The following is a 22,479-nucleotide window of genomic DNA, read 5'->3' on the forward strand; positions in this document are numbered from 1 at the left end:
TTGGCGCAGGACAGCGCTGCCCGGCCCGCGGGCTCACGTCAACCGTGCGGAGCCTCCGAGGGCGGCTCCGGCCGCGCTCCCCGCGGCGCCCCGGCACGAAGAGAAGCCGCTTTGTGCCGGGCACACTGGGGCTTTGTGCCCCGCGCTGGCCACGCTCGCGCGGACGAGTCATCGGCCGCTCCCGGCTGCGTCATCTGCTCTTCTCCAACGCCTCGAAATTCCGCCGCTCCCTCCCCCTCTCGCCTTTCCTCTGCGTTTTGCTGAAAAGGAGGAGAAGCGACAGCAGCTCCGCACGGACGGAGGCTGCCAAGTCATCAGCTCCGGCGCGTGGTCTGCACAAACCCCCGGCTCCTCAGAGCTGCCAGGGGAGCTGGGCTGCTCAGAGCAGCCCGGGGTCCCGCACGGGGCTCCTGCCTGGTCGGGAGCACCGCAATCCAGAGGACAAGCGCGCCTGGTCGTCCTCCGCTTGTGACGCATCTCCACCGGCTCGCGCGGAGGGCCGGGACCCCCGCAAGGTCCCGCTCAAGCACCGGGTCGGAGGTGGAGGTGCGGGAACCTGGCACCAGGCGCGGGGTGGCCGGTGCCACCGGACTCCCATGAGCAAGGGAGGCGCTTCCTGCACTTGGCACCGTTTGGGGCCTCGGTGCGGGGTCCAGGGCCTGTTTCCACAGCAGGACAGACTCTGGGTCAGCACCAAAACCCGCCGTCCATGGAAGGTGATGCTCTGTCACCACGTGCCCAGAGCCCAAACAGGGAGGTTTCCCAGCACCACGGAAAGGGATGGACGGACGGAGCAGCCGCGAGGGCCGGGAGGAGGTTTGCGGCCAGGCTGGGGACACCCGTGTCCTCTGGATGTCGGATCTTGGGTGGGAGCAGCCAGCCCAGCCTCTCATCACCATCGCACAGAGAAATCCCACGCTGGGGCCTGCACCTATTCCCAGGCCAGGCTGTTTAGCTGGGAGCTGGAAGGGAGCGAAGCAGTGAAACACGGGGAGAAAACAGCACTCGATGAAGAGCTTCCCCACCTGCTCATTAGCACTAATTACTGCCACCAGCTGGCACCGGGCAAGGTGCTGAGACATGGCAAGAGCCAAAGAGAAGATGAAGGTTTGGTGCCACAGCCTGCAAGCGCCGTGTCCCCGTCCCCAGGAGGACCTGCCGCGTCTTTCCCTCTGCTCCGTCACCGCTCCCGTTAGCGCCCACATCGCCCACGCCGGCATCGCGACCGCGGCCCCGCGGCACCGCGTCCAGCACAGGTTGATGATATTCAGGGATGAAGGCGGCGCTGGATTTGCCTCCTCTCCCTCCATCCCACTATTATCCCTGGGGCCAGAGTGCCCTGCAAAGCCCCAGCTTCCCAGGCCAGCGCACCCTCTCCAGCTCTTCCCCACAGGGTAATTAATTACCTGGGAGCTCGTTACGCCGACAGGACGTGCAATTAGTGCCAGCATCATAGACTGTTCTTAGGACACCAGCGTGTGCAAGCGGCAGAGAGCAGTTACCCCCAGCTTATTAAAACCCACTTTGATGAGCAAAGCGCTCCTAGCCCTAATGGCACCCGGACAAGAGGATAAACCCCGGTGCCCACGCACGGCCACCCCGTCCCGGCTTGGCGGAGGGATGGGAATCGCTTTGGAGGTGCCTGAGCCCCTGGTGAGCCCCGCGCTGCCCGACTGCCCTCCCGCTGCACCGGGACACCAGCATCCCGGGCCTCGGCGGCCCTTCCCGGGAACCTGCCTGTGCCGGAGCAGGAAACACCATTTCCAGGCCAGGCAGGGGCCGAGCCGCTGCTTCCAGCCTGGGCGACCCCTCGAAGAGCTAAAGGGCAGGAGCGGGTGGAAGGGAGACACCCCGGATCAGGGCTGCTCATCCTCAGCGCTGCCTCCGAGCAGATGCCCAGGGCCTCTGGGAGCCCCTGCCCTTCCTCCTCCTCCTCCTCCTCCCTGCGCCTCCGGCTGCCCCAGGACCTCCCGGACTGCAGAGCCCAAACACGTCCCGTTCTCCCTGCACGTTTCCCCAGGAAACCCAGCACCGCCTGCCAGCCAAAAACATTAGTCAGCACGATACGCAGTGCAATGTTAATGAGAACTAAATTGATTCATGAAAACTACCTGCTCAGCAGGTTATTAGCTGTTTTTCAAAGATAACTATGTTGGGTTCTGGCATTTTTTCCAGTCCCTATATGCTGTCCTCACTAGGAGTTAATTCCATAGGTAACAGATCATTAGAGCCACGATGAACCACTCGCTCCATCCGTCCTTGAGGCTCTCCGCAGCTCCAGGGTGGCTTAATCAAGGGTTGTAATTTTTTTATTAAAGGAAAATTCACACGGGCAGCTAGACAGATATTACCTTGGGGATCACAGCTTATGCGCCAAGCTAACAGCCAGCATGGCTTGAAGCAGCTGTGCTGCAAATCCCTGGAAAACCAGGAAAATCCTGGAACACTGGACAGGCCCCACTGCAGCTAAAGTCTTTGGTAACAGGCGCCAAGTAGCCAAAACCTCCCGTTTCCAGCTGCAGCCCTGATCACATTTGGACACCCAAGATTAACCAGTTACTCTCTGGGCACGGAGCTGCCGGTGGGAGGTTAAGGCAGGCGCCAGCTGGGATGTGTTGGGATGTGCACCGGGATGCTCGACGGTGCAGAGCGCTCCAACTCCGGGGCCTGGAAGCGCGGTTTTCCATAATGCCCAGGTCGGGGATGCTCCCAGCCGGGGCTGAACACAGGGTGCCCCTGCCGGGGTCCCCCACCCACGACGCGCTCGTACAAGGACCCTCCAGCCTGTCCTTCCCTGAGGATTCCCCAGCCGCCGGCCGCGGCATCCAGCGCCCGGCAGCTTCCAGGGATGGAGCCAGGGATGGGCACGAGGGCAGCGCTCCCAGGGCACCAGCGGCTGCTGCCTCTACCCATGAAAAGAAGATTTTACCCCATTTTTCCCCTGCTGACCCTCCCCAGAGGGAAGGCGACGGCATCGCGCGTTCTGTATGCGTGCACAACCAGCCACGTTCCCCATCGGAACCAGCCGCGTTCCCCATCGGAACCAGCCGGGCTCCTCGTGGTCTCAACCAGCCCAGAGGAGCCTGTGGCCGGTCCTGCCCCGTGTCCCCTGCTCCTGTGCCAGGCACAGGGTCATCCCCATGCACGCTGCCTGCGGGAGATTTCATTTCGGTTTCAGTTATTTCCTACAAGCAAAACTCTTTAAAAATAGATAAAGCTGTCTAATAGCAAGGTTTCTGCTTTCTAGAGATGCCAACCGAGCGGCTCGAGGAGCGGGCAGCACCATGCCCCACATCCATGCCCGTGTCCGTGCCTCACATCCGTATCCCCATCCGTGCCCCGTCTGCACACGCATGCGGAGGTGCCAGCCAAGAGCCGCTTTTGCAGCAGCCGCTTTGCCAGCCTTGCAGACACATCCAGACCAGCAACATGAAGTTGCCTCTGTAACTGCTGTGCTAATTTACTCGGGAAATTTTTCAAATAAAAGAATTTGGCCTGAAATCTCCTTAGCTCCAAAGCTTTCGGTAAATAAACGACGCCAGGGGATGGATCCCAATGGAGCGGCGGTGCCAGCAGCATCGCTCGGGCACCTCCACGGCAGCGCCAGCTCCTGCCTCGGCACCACTAACGCTCCAGCAAACCCCACGCTGCTTCTCCGAGGGCAAATCCCCGCCTGCTCCCCGGCCTGTCACTGCGAGCCGGCCTTTTCCCATCTTTCCCTGTATATTCCCCCTGGAGAGCAGGGCCACCCGGCAAACCCGGCCAGGGATGTCCCCGCTTGCGCTCCGGGATGCTCAGCGGACGCTGTTGGAAAACAAGGCCGGGAAGCTGGTGGAAAACGGGTGTTTTGGCCGCTGAAGGAGCAGTGGGAAACGCTCGCCGTGGGTCTCGGGCAACCCGTGCGTCTCTGCCAAAACAGAGCAGATCCCTCCTAGGTGCCATCGCTCTTAGCGATCCGACCAGCTGCTCCATGAACTTTCTGCTTCATGCGGCAGCCGGGATTGCTGCGCAGGAGCCCGGCGAGCGCCTTCCTCATTCGTCCTGCTCTGAGGTCAGAGACTGCTGCATTCTGAACCCGCAAAACCTTACGTTTATTTTCCCGCATCTCCAGGTTCCTGCAACACGGCTGCTTTCCCAAAAAGGCGACCGCTTATCCAGAGGCAGCCGGAGCACCAGGCAGCTGCTCATCCCCAGCCTCGCGCGCTGCCGCTGCCAGCAGGAATTCCAGGTGCTCCCTGGAGCAGCCGCCCGCTCTGATGGAGGCACGAGGCAGAACCCTGTCCCGGACACCAGCTTTGGGCCCGTTGCTGAATAAAAAACGCATTTCTGGTAAATCATTTCTTGTTTGTGCTTGGCACTGGGCAGCACAAAGCGGAGCCTGCTCCTCCTGCGCCAGGGAGCCACAATACTGCAGGAGGTAGATCTATACAGCAGCATGTACAGAAACGCCTGTGGCAGAGGAGACCGCACACGGAGGCACAGCAGCCGGCTGCCGGGAACGCTGTCCTGAGACAGGAAGCCTTTGGGAATTGCCTCCCTGCATGGACCAGGTGCTGGGGAATGCGAGCAGGGAGCAGAGATGAAGGATGCACCTGCGCCGCGCTGACGAGCTCTGCCTTTGGCACTGGAGCGGCACCAAGGCAAACTTGGGATAATCAAATAAAAAAGGCTTTATTTAGAAGCAAAGTCACCCCGATCCCCTCCGCAGGCCTTTCCCAAGCACGGCCAGAGGTTAGCGCTGCTGGCGGGCTGGGGGTAAACAGGAGCTCTGCAAATCGCATCCCCCTGCGAGGGGTCTGCTCCTGCGGAGCGGGCACGGAGGCGGCCGGGCCGGTGCCGAGGGCGCGTGGAGCCCACGGAGCCCACGGAGCCAGGGCGGGCGGCACGAGCTGTGCCGCAGGCGAAAGCCACTGCTCACGCTTTGGATCGCTTCTCTGTATTTAAGTAAAAATAGAAATATGTAAATTGGAAGCAAGAGGCTTGGAACCCGCCGAGACAAAGGAAAGCTACGGATGGGAGCAAGACGTGCGAAATCGCTGCGCTCGTAAGGGAATGACCTTCAAAACTCATTCACTGCTCCTCGCCTCTACGTCGACAGTGATTTTCCCACTCGCGAGACATTATACATTCCTGCTATGTCCGCTTTAATTTTGCATGGGCTATAAATACTTTGCTTATAAGACAGCACGGAAGCAAAAGGAAACAAACGCTTAACTGTGGTAACCTTGCTCGTGAGGGGAACACCAGACGGTTCTCTCTACCTTAAGCCGTGCATACTAAACACCAGCATCCACTATTTACTATGCTAAACATAAGTCACTGCAATACGTGATTGAGCAGCATTTCATCTTAATGTGCAGAATAAAGACACCTTATTAAACTCTAGTGAGGACAGAATATCCAGATTTTTCTAAACAGCATTGCCAACACTTTTTCTCTCCTAAACCACATTTTCCCACTTAATTTGTATTAAAAACAGCCTCCAAGAGGCAAATTAGTTCTGCTTATGCAAACTAAACCAGGTTGCCATTAGAGCTGTTTACTGGGTCACACTTTACAACCCAGGAGGGGGAGGCGGCGGGGGAGCGACGGCATTGGCATCTTCAGCGGGTATTTGCACAAAACCCCACATTTATCCATTCTGGAGCGGCTGAGCACAGAAACGCCGCTGCCCCCCCCGGCCTGCAGCCTTCCCCTGCAGCCACGCGCTACCCGCGCGGCGCGGGGGCTGCTCCCGAGCCCCGCACGGGGCGCGGGGCCAGCGACACGTCCCGGCCCTTTGCTCAAAACTCCGCGCTGCATTTTGCGCCGGCCACGGGCTGGAGCGGAGCCAGCAGCGAGCGGCGGCGAGAGCTCCGGTGTGCGGCGTGCGGCGGCAGCAGCAGCACCTTGCAGGGATGGCTGTAACGGAGCCAACGGCAGCCGCCTGCCCGGGGCCGATGCCCTGCGCTGCCGCCAGCCCCGGCCCCGCGACCCGACCGGGGCACGAGCGGGTCCCGCTCCGCCGAGTCCGTTTTTTTGTTGTTGTTGTTTTTCCCTAACAACCCGCGCGGCTCCGCGGTGCCTCCGCGCCGGGAGGGGACGGGGCCGCGCGGAGCTGCCTTTGTTCGCGGCGGGGAGCGCGGGGCGGGCGCGGGGGCGGCGCGGGGCCGCTCTGCGCTCACCTGGATGGTGCAGCTGTACTCGCTGTCGTCCAGCAGCCGCACGGTGCAGTTGTACTCGCGCTCCAGGCTCCTGCTGCTGCCGCTCATCCACCTGCTCAGCATCTTCCCGGGCCGCGCGCGCGGAGCCGGCCGAGCCCCCGCTCACATCTCCGCGCGCGGCGCCGCTGCCGGCCCCGTCCCCGCCGCGCTGCGGGCCGCGCCGGGCGGAGCGGAGCGGAGCGGCGGTGCCGAGCGCGGCGGGCGGGGGCGGCCCGGGGGGGCGCCCGGCGCCGGTGCGGGGCCAATGTGGGCGCCGCCGCGTGACGGGCGCCGCCGCCGACCAATGCGGCAGGGGCGGCGCGGGCCCCGCCGCCTCCGCGGGGCCGCCCCGCCGCGGGGAGAGCGGGGGGGCCGCGGCGCTGCGCCGCCCTGCGCCCACGCGGAGGGGGACCGGGCTGCGCGGGGCCGGGGGTGCGCGGGGCTCCGCAGGGTCTGGGGGCTCCGCGCGGCCGGGGGGCTCCATGGGGCTCCGTGGGATCTGGGGGGCTCTGCGGGGCCAGGGGGCTCCATGGGCCTCCGCGGGATCTGGGGGGCTCCAGAGGGTCTGGGGGCTGTGCAGGGCTGGGGGGCTCCATGGGGCTTCATAGGATCTGGGGGACTCTGGAGGGTCTGGGGGCTCCGTGGGGCCGGGGGGCTCCATGGGGCTCTGTAGGATCTGGGGGGCCCCAGAGGGTCTGGGGGCTCTGCGGGGCCAGAGGCTCCATGTGGCTTCGTAGGATCTGGGGGACCCCGGAGGGTGTGGGGGCTCTGCGGGGTCGGGGGGCTCTATGGGGCTAAGGGGCCTCACAGTGTCTGGGGGCTCCGTTGGGCTCCATGGGATGTGCCGGCCTTCATGGGGCCGGGGGGCTCCAAAGTGTCTGGGGCCTCCATCGGGTCTGGGCGCTGCATGGGGCTGGGGGACCCCGGTGCACCCCACGGGGTCTGGGGCTCTAGGGGGTCCCACAGGGCAGCCTGGCCCCAGCCCCACGTCCAGGCATCGCCGTCCTGCCCCTCGGCCTGTGCCACCAGGGCCGGGCCCGCTCCGTGCCGGGGGACATGGGTGTCCGGAGGGGCCGTGGGTCACGGGCAGGGGGTGCTTCCCCCCGCACTGACGCCCACCTCAGCCGCGAGCTGCTGCAGCGGGGACATGGGCTGCTCCTTCACCGGGGAAACCTCCCTGCCTCGCGCTGCTGCGCAAAACAACCCCTAAAACTGAGGGATTGAGGCTGAAGCAGCGGGTGCTGCCGCTGGTACGTGACCACCAGCAACTCGCCAGCTCCGACACCCTGGGAAGAAAGGAGGCTATCCTGAGCATCCCGAGCAGATGCCATCCCGCTGGGAAGCCCGCGGCGCAGCCAGGGCTCAGCTCCATGGGGGTGTCTGCCAGGATGCTCCCAGCGATGCCGTGGAGCAGCCGCTGCTCCGCATGGGCCCGCTCGGCACCGCTCCTGCCCTCCGAGGCAGCCTCCCTGCCCCTCCTGTTCCCTGGGCTCCCCTCGGAGCAGGGCGGACACCGGGACCTGCAGCTCCGTGTTCCCCCCTCCAGCTCCGCTGTAAAAACGCGCTCTGTTCCCGCTCCCATGGCGATCCACGGCCCCGCTCGCGCCCTTGCCGGGGATTTAGTGACGCTTCCAGCAGAGCCGCGTTTATGCCTCATCCAGGCTGCCTGCAGGGCCAGGCCAGCCCCTTCCTCTCCATTTCCTTTGCTCTGGGAAGGAGCTTAAAGGATGTTTTGTGCCGGCATTGCTTTTGAGGGGAGAAAAGTTTTGGAACAGGAGAATTCCCTTTTCTGGAGAGGTGCTCCCGTGGCTGCCATGCCTGGCTGCTGTAGCTGTTTTCGCCTTCCCCGCTCCATGTGCACTAAACTCCCATGTCCCACCTAGCATCTGTGTATTTTTTCCCTTAAAGATGTTTAAAATTGCGCTCTGCAGGTGTTCCCAGCAGAGTGCTGATGTCTGGAGAAAACGGGGTCCCCGGATGAGCCTCAGAATTCACTGGCGTGGGCCGAGCATCGCTGCGGGTTCCTCTGGCTGCGGCTGGCGCGTCTCTGCACACGCAGCATCCCGGGAGCCCTGCGCTCCCATGGGAATGCGACACGGGAGAGCAGAGCGTTCCCAGCTCCTCGGCCCCTTGATATTGTTTGTATCGATAAGAGCCTGGAAAATCAATGTGGTGATAACATCCTCTTCTTGTTATGCACTGACGGGCAGTTCCTCCGCAAATTAGGTCTCCTATAGAGGCTAACTAAGGAAAATAGTTGCTTTCCAAAAGACTTCAGTGCTGGGAGCAGATGTGGGAACGCGCATGGAGAGCCAGCAGGGACTCCTGGAGCTGCATGAGAACTAGTCCCTGGGTGCTGTAGTAGCCGCCCTGGGTAGCAAATTAAATCTTCCTTCCCACGTCACGAAACCCTTGGGCTTTTGTTTCTGGTTCGCTTGGATTTTTTTTTTTCTTTGTTATTCTTTTATTTAGAGCCGATATGAGATTCCCTGGTCATTCCAGATTTCCAGTGTCTGCCTGATTTCAGAGATTGTACGTAGGGTGCAGAATAGAAATGAAAGAGCAGGTGTTGTGCACAGGAAAAATCAGTATTTCTCTCAAGAAATAACAATATCCTGGTGGAGGCATGTTTGGGAAAGCCGTTTTGGTCTGCTCGGGCTGGTTCCGAAAGGCAAGACGTGCGCTCCGTTCACCGGCACCGGGAGGCTCCGCAGCTCCCGATGGGAGAGGCTGGGGGTCTCCGTTCGGACAAGCTGCAGGGACGTCAAGGAGAGCGGACGGATAAAGAGGCGGCACGAGGCCACGGCTGGGCTGCAGGTACTGCGGACACAGGAGGGTCTGGCCCATGACGTGTGTATGGGGCACTTAAAGCTTAGCAGTTAATTCATGGAGAGTGGCAATAGGAGTAACATTTGGTACAAGACAAAGCTTTGCAAAAATGCAAGTGGATTATGTTTACACAGTTGCATTTGGTGTGGTATGTAATACATTTATTAAACATTTATTAAATGAGCACATTCATTTACTGCTGTAATATTTATTTATACATAATTTATGTTGCTAACGACTTGAATTAAGAGGAAAGCTGATTGAGAAGAAAACGGACAGAAAAATAAGACGGACGGGACACTGCACCTGGAAATACCAGATCCCGGTGCTATCCTGGTGCTTCCAAGCTGGGATTCGGGTCTCAGGGCCACCTGCCAGGCTCGTGCCCTCGGTTCCCGCTCTGGGAGAGCCGGGGTGGCAGTTCCGGCTCCATGCGCACTCCCGGCGGGAATGCTGGTGACTACGGAGAGCAAAGCAGCCGCTGGGGAGCCCATGGCCACGGCATCTGCCAGCCCTCCCCGCGCTGCTCCGCACGTCCCGGCCGGACAACAGGGTCTTCTGTAAGAAGTAGCATTTTAAAGCAATTAAGATAACTTAAGATAAATAAAGCAATTAAGGGCAAATACAAATGTCTTTTAGTCTCCCCTTGGAACCTACGAATCCACTGAAGTCAGTATTTGCTTGGTGGGTTATATTAGCTCAGTTTAGCGTATTACAGAATATAAAACCTGAGAAGCCAACAGGCTGAACCTCAAAATAATCCATTGCTAATATTTAATGACAGCACGAATTACTTTAGTAGTGAACAGATCCCCCTAACCTGGTTCCAGGAAAGCTGGCAGGATCCGTAACCCCCCCAGGGCAGTTTCTACCCTTAGCACATGGTGCCCTTCACCAGGAGGGTGTTTCCCCGGTGTGTCTGGGTCCAGCACCTTTCCCATGGGGCTGGGAAGATCCCGTGCTCTCCCACCGGACCCCGGGAGCTCTGAGCTGGCCCCGAGGCCCCTCCTTGGTGCCATCCAGTGTCCGATGCCCCCGTCCCGGCTCACCGGAGGCTCCGGGTACCGGGTCCTGGCGGCGGCGCCGCGGGCGCGCGCCCGGAGCCAGCGCTCGGCTCCTCTCCCGCTGTGTTTCAAGGCGACGTGCTGGCAGCGCGAGGAGGAGGTTCCCATGGGAACAGAAAGTGCTGACATTTCCAAACTAAAAAAGGAAAGAGGGAGCGTGCGGCCGGCGGGGCCGCGGGACGGCCGCCCTCCTCGCTGCCCCCGGCTGCGCCGCGCAGACCTTGGCGACCTTCCGTGCCAGGAGCGCGGCGGGGCTTGTCCTTGCCCGCGGGCACTGCCTCCCCCGCGGCGCCCGTGGGGACGCGGCCGTGCTGGCGGCTGCGGAGTCGCTTCCCGAATAGCAGGTTACTCCCCGGAGCAGGACACGGGTGCAGGTTACTCATCCTGCGCTGCAGCCGGTGGGTGGCAGGTGACACGTCGCTGCTGTCACCTCTAGTCAGAGCAGGGCCGCTTGGAGCAGGACGTCACGGTGTGCACATGTCTGTGTCCCTGGTGCTGCAGAGCCTGTGTCCTGCTGCAGCTCCCGCCTCGCTGTCCCATTCCCTGCCCATTTCTCCCAGGCCACCATCCCTTGGTGGCTGCTGAATGGCAGCTTCATGGGGGCTACGCGAAACTGCTCCCAAAATAATCCCCTGGGACAGGTTGAGCGTCTCCTGCTCCCAGCACGGGCAGGATGGCCTCAGGCCACGTTAACGGGGTGCTGAGGAGCAGCGCTGCTTCCTCCCGCACCCGACGGCTGCGAGTGACACCGTCCCCAGGAGCGTTCCTGGGTGGCTTCACCCTGTCGCTCGCCCTGCTCAACCTCGGGGCTGATCGGATCTACCGGCTTCGGCTCTAACCCTCATTCCTCTGCAGAAGGAGACCCGGAGCCGACTCCTGCCTTTGCGCTCCCGGAGTGGGACGGTTTCCATGCAGGGTTAGGGAAGCAAACCCCGAGCTCCCGGGAAGCGCCAGGATTTGCCTCTCTGGGGACCGAACCTGCATGAAGCAGCAGCAGGGACAACGGTGATGCAAGAGCCTCTCATCTGGGAAGCAGCTAAGAGCCCAGCTCTGCTCCGGGCCGCCCGGGACCCCTCTTGGAGCCTGCCAGGAGCCAGCTGGGAATTGCCCACCATTGCTCCGTCCTCCTTGGGGCGTGAGTTTGGTCTGAAATTCCTGATTCTCCTCATTTCATACAACTCCTGCAGATGATGAGGGACAGTGTCACCTCCTGGGATGTCAGGGAAACAAAGGAGATGGGTCACTTGTATTCTGAGGCTACACCAAGAGCTCTATTAACCTTAAAGGGTTTGTGACAGCCCTTAGGAAAAAAGCAAGCTCATACCCATAATGTGCTGCTGCAAAACTGCTGCGTACAGGGCAAACTGGAACAGTCCGGGGTTTGGGGCAGCAGGTCCAACCACACGGAGCTGAGAGGGTGACGGTTTAACCCCAGGATCTGAACAGGATCCCTGCAGGGGAACTGGGCATGGGGCACAGCAAAACACCTGGGTTCAGCAGCACTTCGGAACATATAATACAAAGAACAAATTTACCTCAGTGGAGGCCTTTTCCCTCTCTCCTTTGTTACTCATTGCACTGCATTATTCAAACCTACAAAACTGCTTCTCAGTCGATGCAGATTACATTTTTTTTAGAAAACGTGCAAATACGCTTTGGCCACGTGCCTACGCCAAAGCTCCGCGCGGCCGCCAAGCCCCAGCCACCATCAGATTCTTTTCTCGAGGAACAATCTTTAGGCCCCAGGTATGTGTCTCGACTCATCCGCTCCATCCCGCTGAGATTCAAGCCTCAGTTGTCTCTGCACAGGGTAGCAAGTGCCAGGAGCCTTGTCAGAAGCCAACAAACCCCCATGGAGCAGCAGCCACAGCATGGAGATGTCCCTAACTCTGGAATATTCCAGTGGAACAGGCTGCACAACATGTCCTTGAGCTGCCGTTGTGGCGCATTCTGGCACTTCTCAGCCTAATATTTCTGCCCTGAAAGAAGAGGCAACTTGGGCAGCTCCTCGGCTGCTTGTGCAGCCTCTCAGTCCTCATCCGACCTCTGCCCGAGGCTCAGCTGGAGATAACTAGTGCTTTGAAAGGGATTTTAAAACAACAACAACAACAAAACCTTCCAAACGGCTCATTGTAACGGCAGGTTTTGCTCTTGGCCTAACTTTTTTTTGGATTTACAAGGTAGCTGTTAGAACAAGCCGTAACTGCAATCTCTCACTGTCCCTCCTCTCTCCTCCCAGGATAAATAGGCAGTAAAGTGACAAATGGAGCCTGCCCGAGCCCTCGGCTTTCTTCTGCAGATAAACATGCTCAAGCAACTGCTTCTGCTTAAGGAGCAGCTTGACGCGGTAGCTTAAAGACAGCAGATACCATGGACGGTGGTACGTGCGCCAGAAGCGGCTTTGCTGCTGCCCAAAGGTGGCTAACGCGGTGATTTTGGTGCTTATCAGCCTGGCATCGGCGTGCCACACGGGAGCATCCCCGGAGGAGCCATGGAAACACACAGAGGGCCGATAACAACCCTGTTACAATCAAATAAAATACACAGAATCCCAGGAGAATGGGCTTGATGTCCCAAGATGGAGGGTTTTGGTCGCTGTAGAGTTCAAAATGAGAGAAACCAGGAAATAGTTTAGGTTCTGATGTAATCTAACTGGTTCTGGTAGCTTGAAAATAAGTTTATTAAAATACAGAGTATTTTGTAATGATTTCTAGCATGCACCCAGTTGTCCACATGGGTAATTCGCTGTCAGACCACAGAAGCATCTTTAGAATCAATATGGTCCCCTAGGGAAGTAATTGGTCTTTTAAAATGGTGTAATTCAGTACTGACATTATACGTTATATTTGTTCCAACACTTCTGCTGCATGTTATTGAGTAGACAACATATTAAAAACAAACAGAGATGGTTCATGATGGGCGGCGGGGAGGGATGAACGAGTGAGACTTGCGCTGAGGTTCTCTCCATGAAAACACCCTCCTGCTAAAGGGCCTCCTGCTCCATCCCGTATTTCCCTGTGCTTTCTATCACCGAGAGCCATAGCAGAGCGGGGCCGTTTTCCTGCTCCCCGGGGCAGGCTGTTCAGGCAGGGATTGCAAGCGGGATGCGGCCCTTAGTCCACATAGAGGAGAGTTACAGCTCTAGAGAATTCCAAGGCATGCATCCCATCAGGCACAGAGGAGGGCTCAGAAGCCAAGAATTCAGTTACCCGGACCTGCAGGATGAATATTTTATACTCAGGCACAAAATGCCATGCAAAACTCCCTCCGTGTGAATAGGGCCCCGAAGCACACGGGGATCAGAAAGGGCCTCTCACCATCCGCTCCGAACACTCAGCTTTCTCACAAGTGCAAATTTAATGAATTGTGCAATTCCAATGCACTTTTAAAGTATGTCATCTGTATTCTAATCACTGACCTTTTCCTAATGCCCTTCAGGCTCCCAGCAAATAGGTTACATCTGTCGCTTCAAAAGCAAGACAAGAAGCGGAGGCCGATGTCTCCCGGGGTGGGAGCAAAGCAGCCGTTTCCTTGGGCTTTGGCGCAAGCCGCGAGGCCGGAGCGGGAGCGCCGGCTCCAGGAGCGCGCGGGGAGTCCAGAGGTGCCTTGTAGGATGCCAGCCCGGGCCTTGCACTTTCTCTGTGCTTCCAGGATTATCTCAAGCTGCCTTTGTTATGTTTCATGTTTGGAGTTGAATTAGTTGAAGCTATTTCCATAAAAAGCCCTGGGATGATGCGATCCTGTCTCCTTGAGATGTGCTCCCGCTTGACGTGAGTGATGCCGAATGGTCCGTCCTGAAATATGGTCTTAAAAAGCACTCCAGGTTTCCAGTTGAATGTTATCATAGTTGCTGGTTTCTCATCTAGGACAGACGAAAGGCTTTGGCGCAGGTGGAATCCAAGCCTAGGAAGTTCATTTCAGCAGCACAGGGCCTTGCACTTCCTCTGTGCTTCCAGGATTATCTCAAGCTGCCTTTGTTATGTTTCATGTTTGGAGTTGAATTATTTTTCTTTCTCTATCAAGGAAAGAATTCCTGAGTCAGCTAAGATGTTCTGCTCTTGCCATACCCAAGAAGAGGTATCTCTGCTCATAGCAGAACCACAGAGGTGGCTGTAATTTATTGTCGCCATCAGCTTTGGCCTTTGATTCACACGGCATGTTCGTGATCTGGTCTGACTGCACGTTTGTGATGGGATCTGAAGAGGTCCTTGGGATACCAATCCAAAGCCTTTAGGGATGCACACAGTGGAAACAGCTTCCCCAAGGCTCTGCAAACTGGTTTGTTCAATTCCCACGAGAAAAACCTTCGTTAATTCAGTTTTAGGATTAAAATCCTTAAAGACTGCCTCCTATGACACGAGCTGTAACTTAGCTCTGATGTGTCACTTTTCATCACTCACCATATGCTTTGATGGCTGGGAGTGCGCATGGCCAGGAAAAGGCCTGGAATGCCCTCGTTCCGGTGCGGCGTTTTTAGCAGGACGCTCTTCGGGGAGGGTCGCACGGGCTCCCAGCCCGGGGGCGTTTGGGTCAGGGTTAGGGTTAGGGTTGGGTTAGGGTTAGGGTTGGGTTAGGGTTAGGGTTAGGTTAGGGTTAGGTTAGGGTTAGGGTTAGGGTTAGGGTCAGGGTCAGGGTCAGGGTCAGGGTTAGGGTTAGGGTTAGGGTCAGGGTTAGCGTTAGGGTTAGGGTTAGGGTTAGAGGTTTAGGGTCAGGGTCAGGGTTAGGGTTAGCGTTAGGGTTAGGGTTAGGTTAGGGTTAGGGGTAGGGTTGGGTTAGGGTTAGGTTAGGGTCAGGGTTAGCGTTAGGGTTAGGGTTAGGTTAGGGTTAGGGTCAGGGTCAGGGTTAGGGTTAGGGTTGGGTTAGGGTTAGGTTAGGGTTAGGGTTAGGTTAGGGTTAGGGTTAGGGTTGGGTTAGGTTAGGGTTAGGGTTAGGCCGGCCGCAGAGCCGAGGCGCGGGCGGCCCCGCGGGCTGCAGCGCCGGGCAGAGCGGAGCGCGGCGCCCCGCACGCGGCCCTGTGCCCGGCACGCGCCCGCCCGAGCCACCGGCTTCATAAATGCAGAGTGACACGAGCGGCGCATCTGGAAGCTATTTCCATAAAAAGCCCTGGGATGATGCGATCCTGTCACCTTGAGATGTGCTCCCGCTTGACGTGAGTGATGCCGAATGGTCCGTCCTGAAATATGGTCTTAAAAAGCACTCCAGGTTTCCAGTTGAATGTTATTATAGTTGCTGGTTTCTCACCTAGGACAGACGAGAGGCTTTGGCGCAGGCGGAATCCAAGCCTAGGAAGTTCATTTCAGCAGCACAGGCGGGGGCCAAGCAAGCACAGCCGGGTCTATAGGCCCGAGTTTAGAAAACTGAAATCCGCACGAGTCCACGCAGGAGCCAAGGGGCAGGAAGGAGCAGCTAAAGGAACCGGTTCCCGGCTGGGCCTGGGTTGCTCTGGCGCGTTCCGTGCAGGTTCGCGGCTCCCAACGGCGTGCGGAGCTCTGACCCTGCAGCCCAGGGAGCCGCTGGACTCCGAGCCCGGAGCCGAGGCCGTTTCTAGAGCCCGGCACGTGGAGGAGCCGTCTGCAGGAGGCCGGCCCGCGCTGCATCCCGCATGGGAAGGCGCTGGAGACGGACACGGCGCCAAGCGGGTGCCAGGCGACGGCGGGTCCCCCGGAGCGTCGCCGCAAGGGCAGGAGCAGCGCCCGGAGCAGGGCCACGGCCGGGGCGGCCCTGCCCTCCCCGAGGGCCTCGGCAGCCTCCCTGCGAGCAGGAAGGAGGCCGGGACGCGGGGCCTCATCCCGCGGCCGCGTGCGGGGATCCCTCCCGCACCGGCACCGCCGCACGCGGGGAGCCGGGATAGCAGCAACGGGAGGAGAACGGAAAAACGGGGGCAACGGGAAACGAAGAATCAAGGAGTAACACAGGGAAGAGAAAACAAAGCAGGAGACTGCAGAAAACCTGTTCTTGCACAGAGAAAATGAGGGCTGAGCAGAGCACATCCGATACCGCCAGCTAAGCAGCACGGATATTTGAAGAGGAATTGCCCATTAGACTGCATTGACTGGAGTGTACTTTTAAAGGAAGTCTCCACAAATGCTGTGCAAGGTTTCTACAGGACGCCAGCATTTTCAGGTAAGGAAAGGTTTGCTTGAGAATGGTTATCAGATAACGTTTTTAATGGATATTTTTCAATGACCCTAAAAGGACCACAGGTATAGAGATGTACTAAATACCCTTCAAAACATGAGACACTCATCTTAGATTCATCTACATTCATTTATAGGAAAAAAAGTATCTCCTTTTGCTGTTTGAATTCATATAACCAACTCATATTCATCCATTACAAACACATTTCCAGCAAAATAACAAGAAAAAAATTCTCTGAGGTAGGAACAGTAGGAAGATAAGTCTGATTAGGAAGACAACTATTAATAGCAATTATACTTTAATTACTGTGCCTAATCTTTTTGTACCAGCAGTTTGTAGCATGTCCTTTACCCGAAGGAGGATTTATCTCTTTGGAGCCGGTGTTGGGGAGAGGCAGAACGGCTCGTGGCTGCAGCCAGGTGCGGCAGACCCCCCACCACATAGATCTGAAACCGCTTTCAGAATTATTGCCATGAATTATGTAATCAACAATATGGGACACGAAGGCTTCAGAGATAGGAACCCCTGGGGACCATGAATTTAGTAATTATAGCGGTTTAGTTCTCACACAGGTGGCAACTGAAGGTGAAGACTAGCTGGGTATTTAAATTGATAATTATACTGTGACCATAATAAAATGTACCATAAAGGTCCCTACTGACAAATCATAACATTTTTTGTATAAATTCATATGCTTGATACCATTCTTGTGGATATCTCATCAGTCTATTGCTATTTTGTCCTATTTCCCCACTGTCTTTGGGGTATATATTTTCAAAAGTAAACTCTAATAGTGTTAGTTTTTGACTAATATTAAAGTACATCAAAAGCAAGTAGACATGTAAAAAGAATTATACCTGAAAGCATTTGCCCGTCTTGCAGACCTTGAATCTTGGGTTGATGCAGCGATACAGGGCATGGAGGGGCATCGCTTTCTTTCACCATAGAAAACTGATGATCAAGAAGGGTCTTGCATAATGCTAAAAATGAATCTTCTTAGTCCTGTCAAGCACGGCAGAACAACTAACCTTTACTGTGGGACCATCCATAAGCCTAAAGCAAACAGTAAGAATAATTGGTCTATCTCAGAACTTTTTTTGTACCAATAATTTGAATTTCTGGCCCAGATTAGAGACCTCAAACGTGTCCCAAAGACACACAAAGTCCCCACGGTGGAATGGTCAAAGCCAACCTTGCGGGCAGGGTCAGGTAAAGCAGCCCGCGGTGTTTGTGCCGGCGGGTGACCCGCTGCTGTGACACCCCAGCTCATTTTCAGCCTCGACGGCAAGATCAGCACCACTGCAACTGCAGCGCAAGGGCTCTGCAACCGAACCCAGCCTTAAAAAGAAAATTAATCAGAAAACCTGCTGGTGAGGCGAAAGGGAGGCCGCACGGCGGCGGGGCCCTGCAGGGCAGGGGCTGCTCCTCCAGCACCGTCTCCTGCCTCTCTGTTCCACTGTGGAAAAAGCGCCCGAAAGGATTGAGGCCGAGGGAAGGCACGGGCCTGTCCTCAGCAGAACTGGCTCCAGACAGGCAGCCCAGACTCCCTTGGCTGTTCCCTGGGGAGGAGCAGCAGCAGGTCCACCAAGGGCAGGATGCGACAGGCGCAGCCGTCCCGGTGGCCCTTCCGTCCTCCTTCGCCCTCCAGCGCCGCGGGAGGATGAGCTGGCTCTGCCCCGTGGCAGCTCTCGCCGTTCTCGGCGCTTTGCTGAACGTGCAGGTCTGGGGACGTCTCCGTTTACCCCAAGGCGGCTGGGGGCGGCAGCCCTGCGCTCGCAGCGCGTCCTCGCGCTCCCGAGCCGAAGAGCTTCGCCATTAAACCCCAGCCACTCCTGAACCAATCCTGAACCAATCAACTGATGGAATTCAGGACGCTCGCTTTCCGGAATGAACGGGAGCATCGTGCTTTCTGCCCGTGTCTCGATGCAAAGGTGATTTTGGAAACGCCGAAACGCCCTGCCGAGGCCGCGGCCGCTCGGGGACACGGGCACCAGGGCGCAGGTGGCGGCTGGACCGCGGTCCCTGCGCTGCCCTGGTGCCCGTCCCACCCACTGACAGCACCAGGCTATTGATTCTCGGTGTCATCGCCTTGATTAATGGTCCTTGGTGAAGTACAAATCATACAATTACTTTTTATGTCCTTTTTGATTGGCGCAAGTGCAACGTTGAATTTTTTTGCTGCAAAGCAAACCCATCAGGGAAAAAAAACAAGGGTGTTTGTGGGAAAGCTGTGAGCTACTGGAACTGCTGAATTTCCTGCTGAGGCTGGGAACTCTTGGAGCCGTACAAAGGTGAAGACCCGTTTGGCTGTATCAGCCTTTTCTGTCTTATACCGAGCACGGCGATTCCAATCCTGCGCCAGCACCGGAGCTGCGGCCCCTCCGCACCTGCCCCTGGAAGCTCCCTGGAGCACGGGGTTCCCGGGAAGGAGCCCCGCGCTCCCATAAGAACGTGCGGGAGGGCCGAGCAAAACCCTGCCCGGCAGAGGAGCCCAACACCGACGGCTGCGACTGCTTTATTGACACACAGATGAAGTTAGTGACACACACATTCCATATAGCTGAAAATGTGCATCCATAATGTGCACGTCCAGCTCTGCCGGGCCTCAGCTCAACAAACTGCCGTTTTCCCTGCACCAAACTCCCAATTCCTTTTATAGCAATAAAGATCTGCCAAATTCTGATCAATAGGTTATCTTTAAAACTCCGTTTCTTCAACTGTGAAGGAAGAAATAAATACAAGAGATTTTGAAATACAATAATAGATATTTTACAATCCGTGCCATGTGTTGTGATAATTTGTTTCTTCTCACTTTATTTTTTAGGATGAAGGAAGGTGTTCTTAAAATATGCATAACAGCATGTCTGAAATACAGGCCATGGTTTGACACACAGAGCAACAACCTACGATGGCTTTCTACAGGAAAAAAAAAAAAAAAACAGGCATCATAAGTGCAGGTGAATGAGGTGCACTGAGAACACAAGGAACTGGTTCACTGAGACACTGCTGTTCCTGCACCCACAGCCTTGAATCCTCAGCACCTGTTTGCAAAAATTACCCTAAATTTTATTGTTCGGAATTGCGCTTGCAATTGTCTTCCAGCGCATAAGCAGTAAATAGCAGCAGCCATTGATGTACAAGATGGGAAAAGTGAAAGAATTAGCCGGGCTCCAGCAGTATTCCTTATGTCCCAGCGAGCTCCCATTGAATCTCGTAATCCTTAATAAGCATTTGGCCTTAATTGCTGATGTTATCTGAACGCAGTAGTTAGGCGGTAATTGATGAGCCCTGTGTGCAGGGCCCGCGGCGCGGCGCGGAGCTCGCGCAGCCGCACGGCGCCCGCGCCGCCGCGCTCGGTGCCGGGCACCACCTAGTGCCCAGGAACCCGGCACCAAGGTAGCGCCCGCCAAAAACTCCCCAAATCACCTTGTTCCTCCAGGATGGAACCGGGAGCTGTGCAGAAAGAGGGTCATTTATGGCCAAAGTGCCCTGGGTGCGGCATGGAGCCCTCTGTAAAACGGGACTCTGGAGAGGGTCCAGGCAAATTGCACCTTAATCTGCCCAGCAAGAGGTTTAACCCTGTCATGCAGCAAGGTGCCGTGCGCCTCGCGGGTTCCAGAGCTCGTGGTGTTCCTGCAGGACCGACCCTAGGAGCGACAGGAGCGGGAGAAGGCAGAGCTGCTCGCTGAGATGCGCCAGGTCTTCACTCCTCCACCGGCGTTCTCGTGGCCCGTTTACTCATGCTCCTGTTATTTTGTAGATGGTTCCAGGAAAACGTTTTTCCAATACACACTCCTATTTTGGGTGGGAAGACAGATTTTATATTAGGTCATAAGACAGAGAGCAGATATCCATCTAAACTGCAGCATTTACGATCACACATTGATGAAGCTTCAAGGAAAAGGGCTTTCGGCGCGCGCAGGCGGACGCGGCTCCTGTGAGCGTCGCGGCGCTGCGGGTGGCAGGGAGTCCCCGCGTTGTCCCAGGCAAGAACGTGACCCCAGAGCCGTGCGGGGCAGCGCGGGAGCCTCGGGCGTCCCGGGGCGCTCGGGCAGCTCCGTCCACGCCGGGTCCCCGCCAGCACCGACACCGCTCGGGCTGCTCGTGTACCCGGGCTCCTGCGACACGCCGTGCCGGAGCGCCAGCCTCCGCTCCGGGATGTGCAGCGTGATGCTCCATGGCAGCTCCCCAGCGCACGCTCGGCTTGTTCTACCAACACGCAGCTTGATAAACAGCCTGGAGCCGAGAAGAGCTAAATGAAGCCACGGTTATTTTGGCAACACAATATTACTTTGCAAAATACAAAATATCTTCCAAGTTTATAGTACATCTTTACCCCAGAAGACAAGAGGAATTTGCTCAGAGAACTTTGCAGATGGGCCATGGAAATGGGAAACCTGAAGTGCTGGAGATGACCACGGGCTTCATCCCCTTGGTGCCAGCCACGCAGCGCAGCGGCTCCGCGGCCCCGGGCCGGCTATGGGACACGGCGGAAATCCTTCCCCCTCCTCCCGCTGTCCCGCTGGGAACACGGCTGCGCATCCCATCTAAGCGCTGCTCTTAGGTGTCTTGGGTTAATCTCCATAAATTACGAGGCAAAAGCACTGGACTTTGGATGTGTGAAGTGCAAGATTCTCTGCTAGCGCTGGGGATGCTTCAGTGCCTTAAAATCTTGGCCTCGAGCTACTGCTATATTTAGGCAGTACAGGCAATGACAAACATGAACTCGCCACCACCCCGGCCACTTCTGAGCTCCTCTCTTTTGGCAGTTTCCATCCCATCCAGTTATTAGGCTTTTTAAAAAGATACTTCACGAAACTCCAGTGAAACCAACACCCATTTATGAAAATTTATGAAAATGGACCACGGTGTGAAACTGCCAAAGTTTTCTGGAACAAGAAATGCTCACGCAGCAGCACTTTGCAGTACGTTTACTATCTTTCTGAATGTCATTTTTTTATTTAAGTCACACATACGTGAAAATATACTATTCAGGTGAAACAGCATTAAATGTACTGTGGTTCACCTCATTTTACAGAGGGGGCTGAGGGGTGTCTTTATCACAAAGCAATTTCATGAGTTCTTTTTCATACAGGATTTCATGGTTGCATGGAGAGCAAAAATACGGAATTCTATAAATGCAAACATATATATTATAACCACAATCACTTAGGGAAACTGATGCACTACATACATTCCTATATGTTCTCTTCCAATTTTAGAAGCTCAGTTCTGAAACTCGCATTATCCCATACTCCAATTCCCACAAGTAAATCCAATAACAATTTGCACCATGTGGATATAGTCATGCACAGCTTCAAGCGCCGTCACGTGCAGTCCTGGAAGCAATAAAAGGAACTATAGTTAGGTTGCCTGAAGAATTTTGTAAGACACTGATGATTTTTACAACGCTCCAATTATGTTATTGGCTGTAGTAAAATCCGCCACAGCAATACTGCCTCAAGCAAGAGAAGCTTTGCTTTGTCCCATGAAATCTCATTTATATTCAGCAGTTAAATTATTTCCCTTTTTGACTCGTGTTCCCCAGCAACAAAACGCAATAGTAACTGCACGAGGATGTTCTCAGAAACCGCAACCACATCATAAGGCAGAGGAACCACAAGCAAACTCGACTGAAATACTCGTCCTCACTCTCGCCGAGCCACAGCCGCTTCCCTGTATCGTGTGTAACTCTCCCTGTGCAGGAGCAGGGAATCGCACGGACCTTCCCGCACCGCGCCGGGCCGGAGCAGCCCCTGCGGGTTTGTGCTCTGCTCCCTGGGCTCCCTGCTGCATCCACGGGCAGCTCCCGCCTTCCCGCTGCGCCGCTGCCTCCTGCGGCCGCTGCAGCGAGGGCTGCGCGGGAGCCCGCGGCTTGGCCGCCACGCGCGGCTCAGGAACACGCCGACCCGCCTGGCCGCCGCACGGGCTGCTCCCCAGGGAGGAAAGGCTTGTCAGGAACGGGTTTATTGCTCCAACACGGCGCACAAGAAACGTGAGGAAGAGCTGCTTTCCTGCGGGGGTGACAGCACCCGGGCACGGGCTGCCCAGGGAGGCTGGGGGGGCTCCTTCTCCGGGGATCTTCCAAACCCTCCTGGATGTCGCCCTGTGCCCCTGCTCTGGGTGTCCCTGCTGGAGCAGGGGTTGGACTGGATGATCTCCAAAGGTCCCTTCCAACCTCAGCCCTTCTGGGATTCTGTGAGTACGCCCACCATCTGCCCGTACCCGCCGCTCCACTGCCTCACTACACGTTCTTTTTGCTTTGA

General features: G+C 56.8%; 1 protein-coding gene across 4 annotated transcripts in view; it reads right to left on the reverse strand.

Moving 5' to 3' along the window:
* Positions 1–6,322, reverse strand: part of FRMD5 (FERM domain containing 5) — a 47,612-nt gene extending 41,290 nt beyond the window's left edge. For all 4 annotated transcript variants that reach the window (XM_088523447.1, XM_088523489.1, XM_088523377.1 and 1 more), the window contains exon 1: positions 6,165–6,322. In XM_088523447.1, coding sequence (XP_088379573.1) covers positions 6,165–6,266 — 102 coding nt within the window. In that variant the 5' untranslated portion in view covers positions 6,267–6,322. The remainder of the gene's footprint in view (positions 1–6,164) is intronic.
* Between the last annotated feature and the right edge of the window lie 16,157 nt (positions 6,323–22,479).

This window comes from Tinamus guttatus, unplaced genomic scaffold (assembly GCF_059628265.1).
Source record: "Tinamus guttatus ecotype Peru unplaced genomic scaffold, ASM5962826v1 Tinamus_guttatus_pri_ptg000004l, whole genome shotgun sequence".
NCBI lineage: Eukaryota > Metazoa > Chordata > Aves > Tinamiformes > Tinamidae > Tinamus > Tinamus guttatus.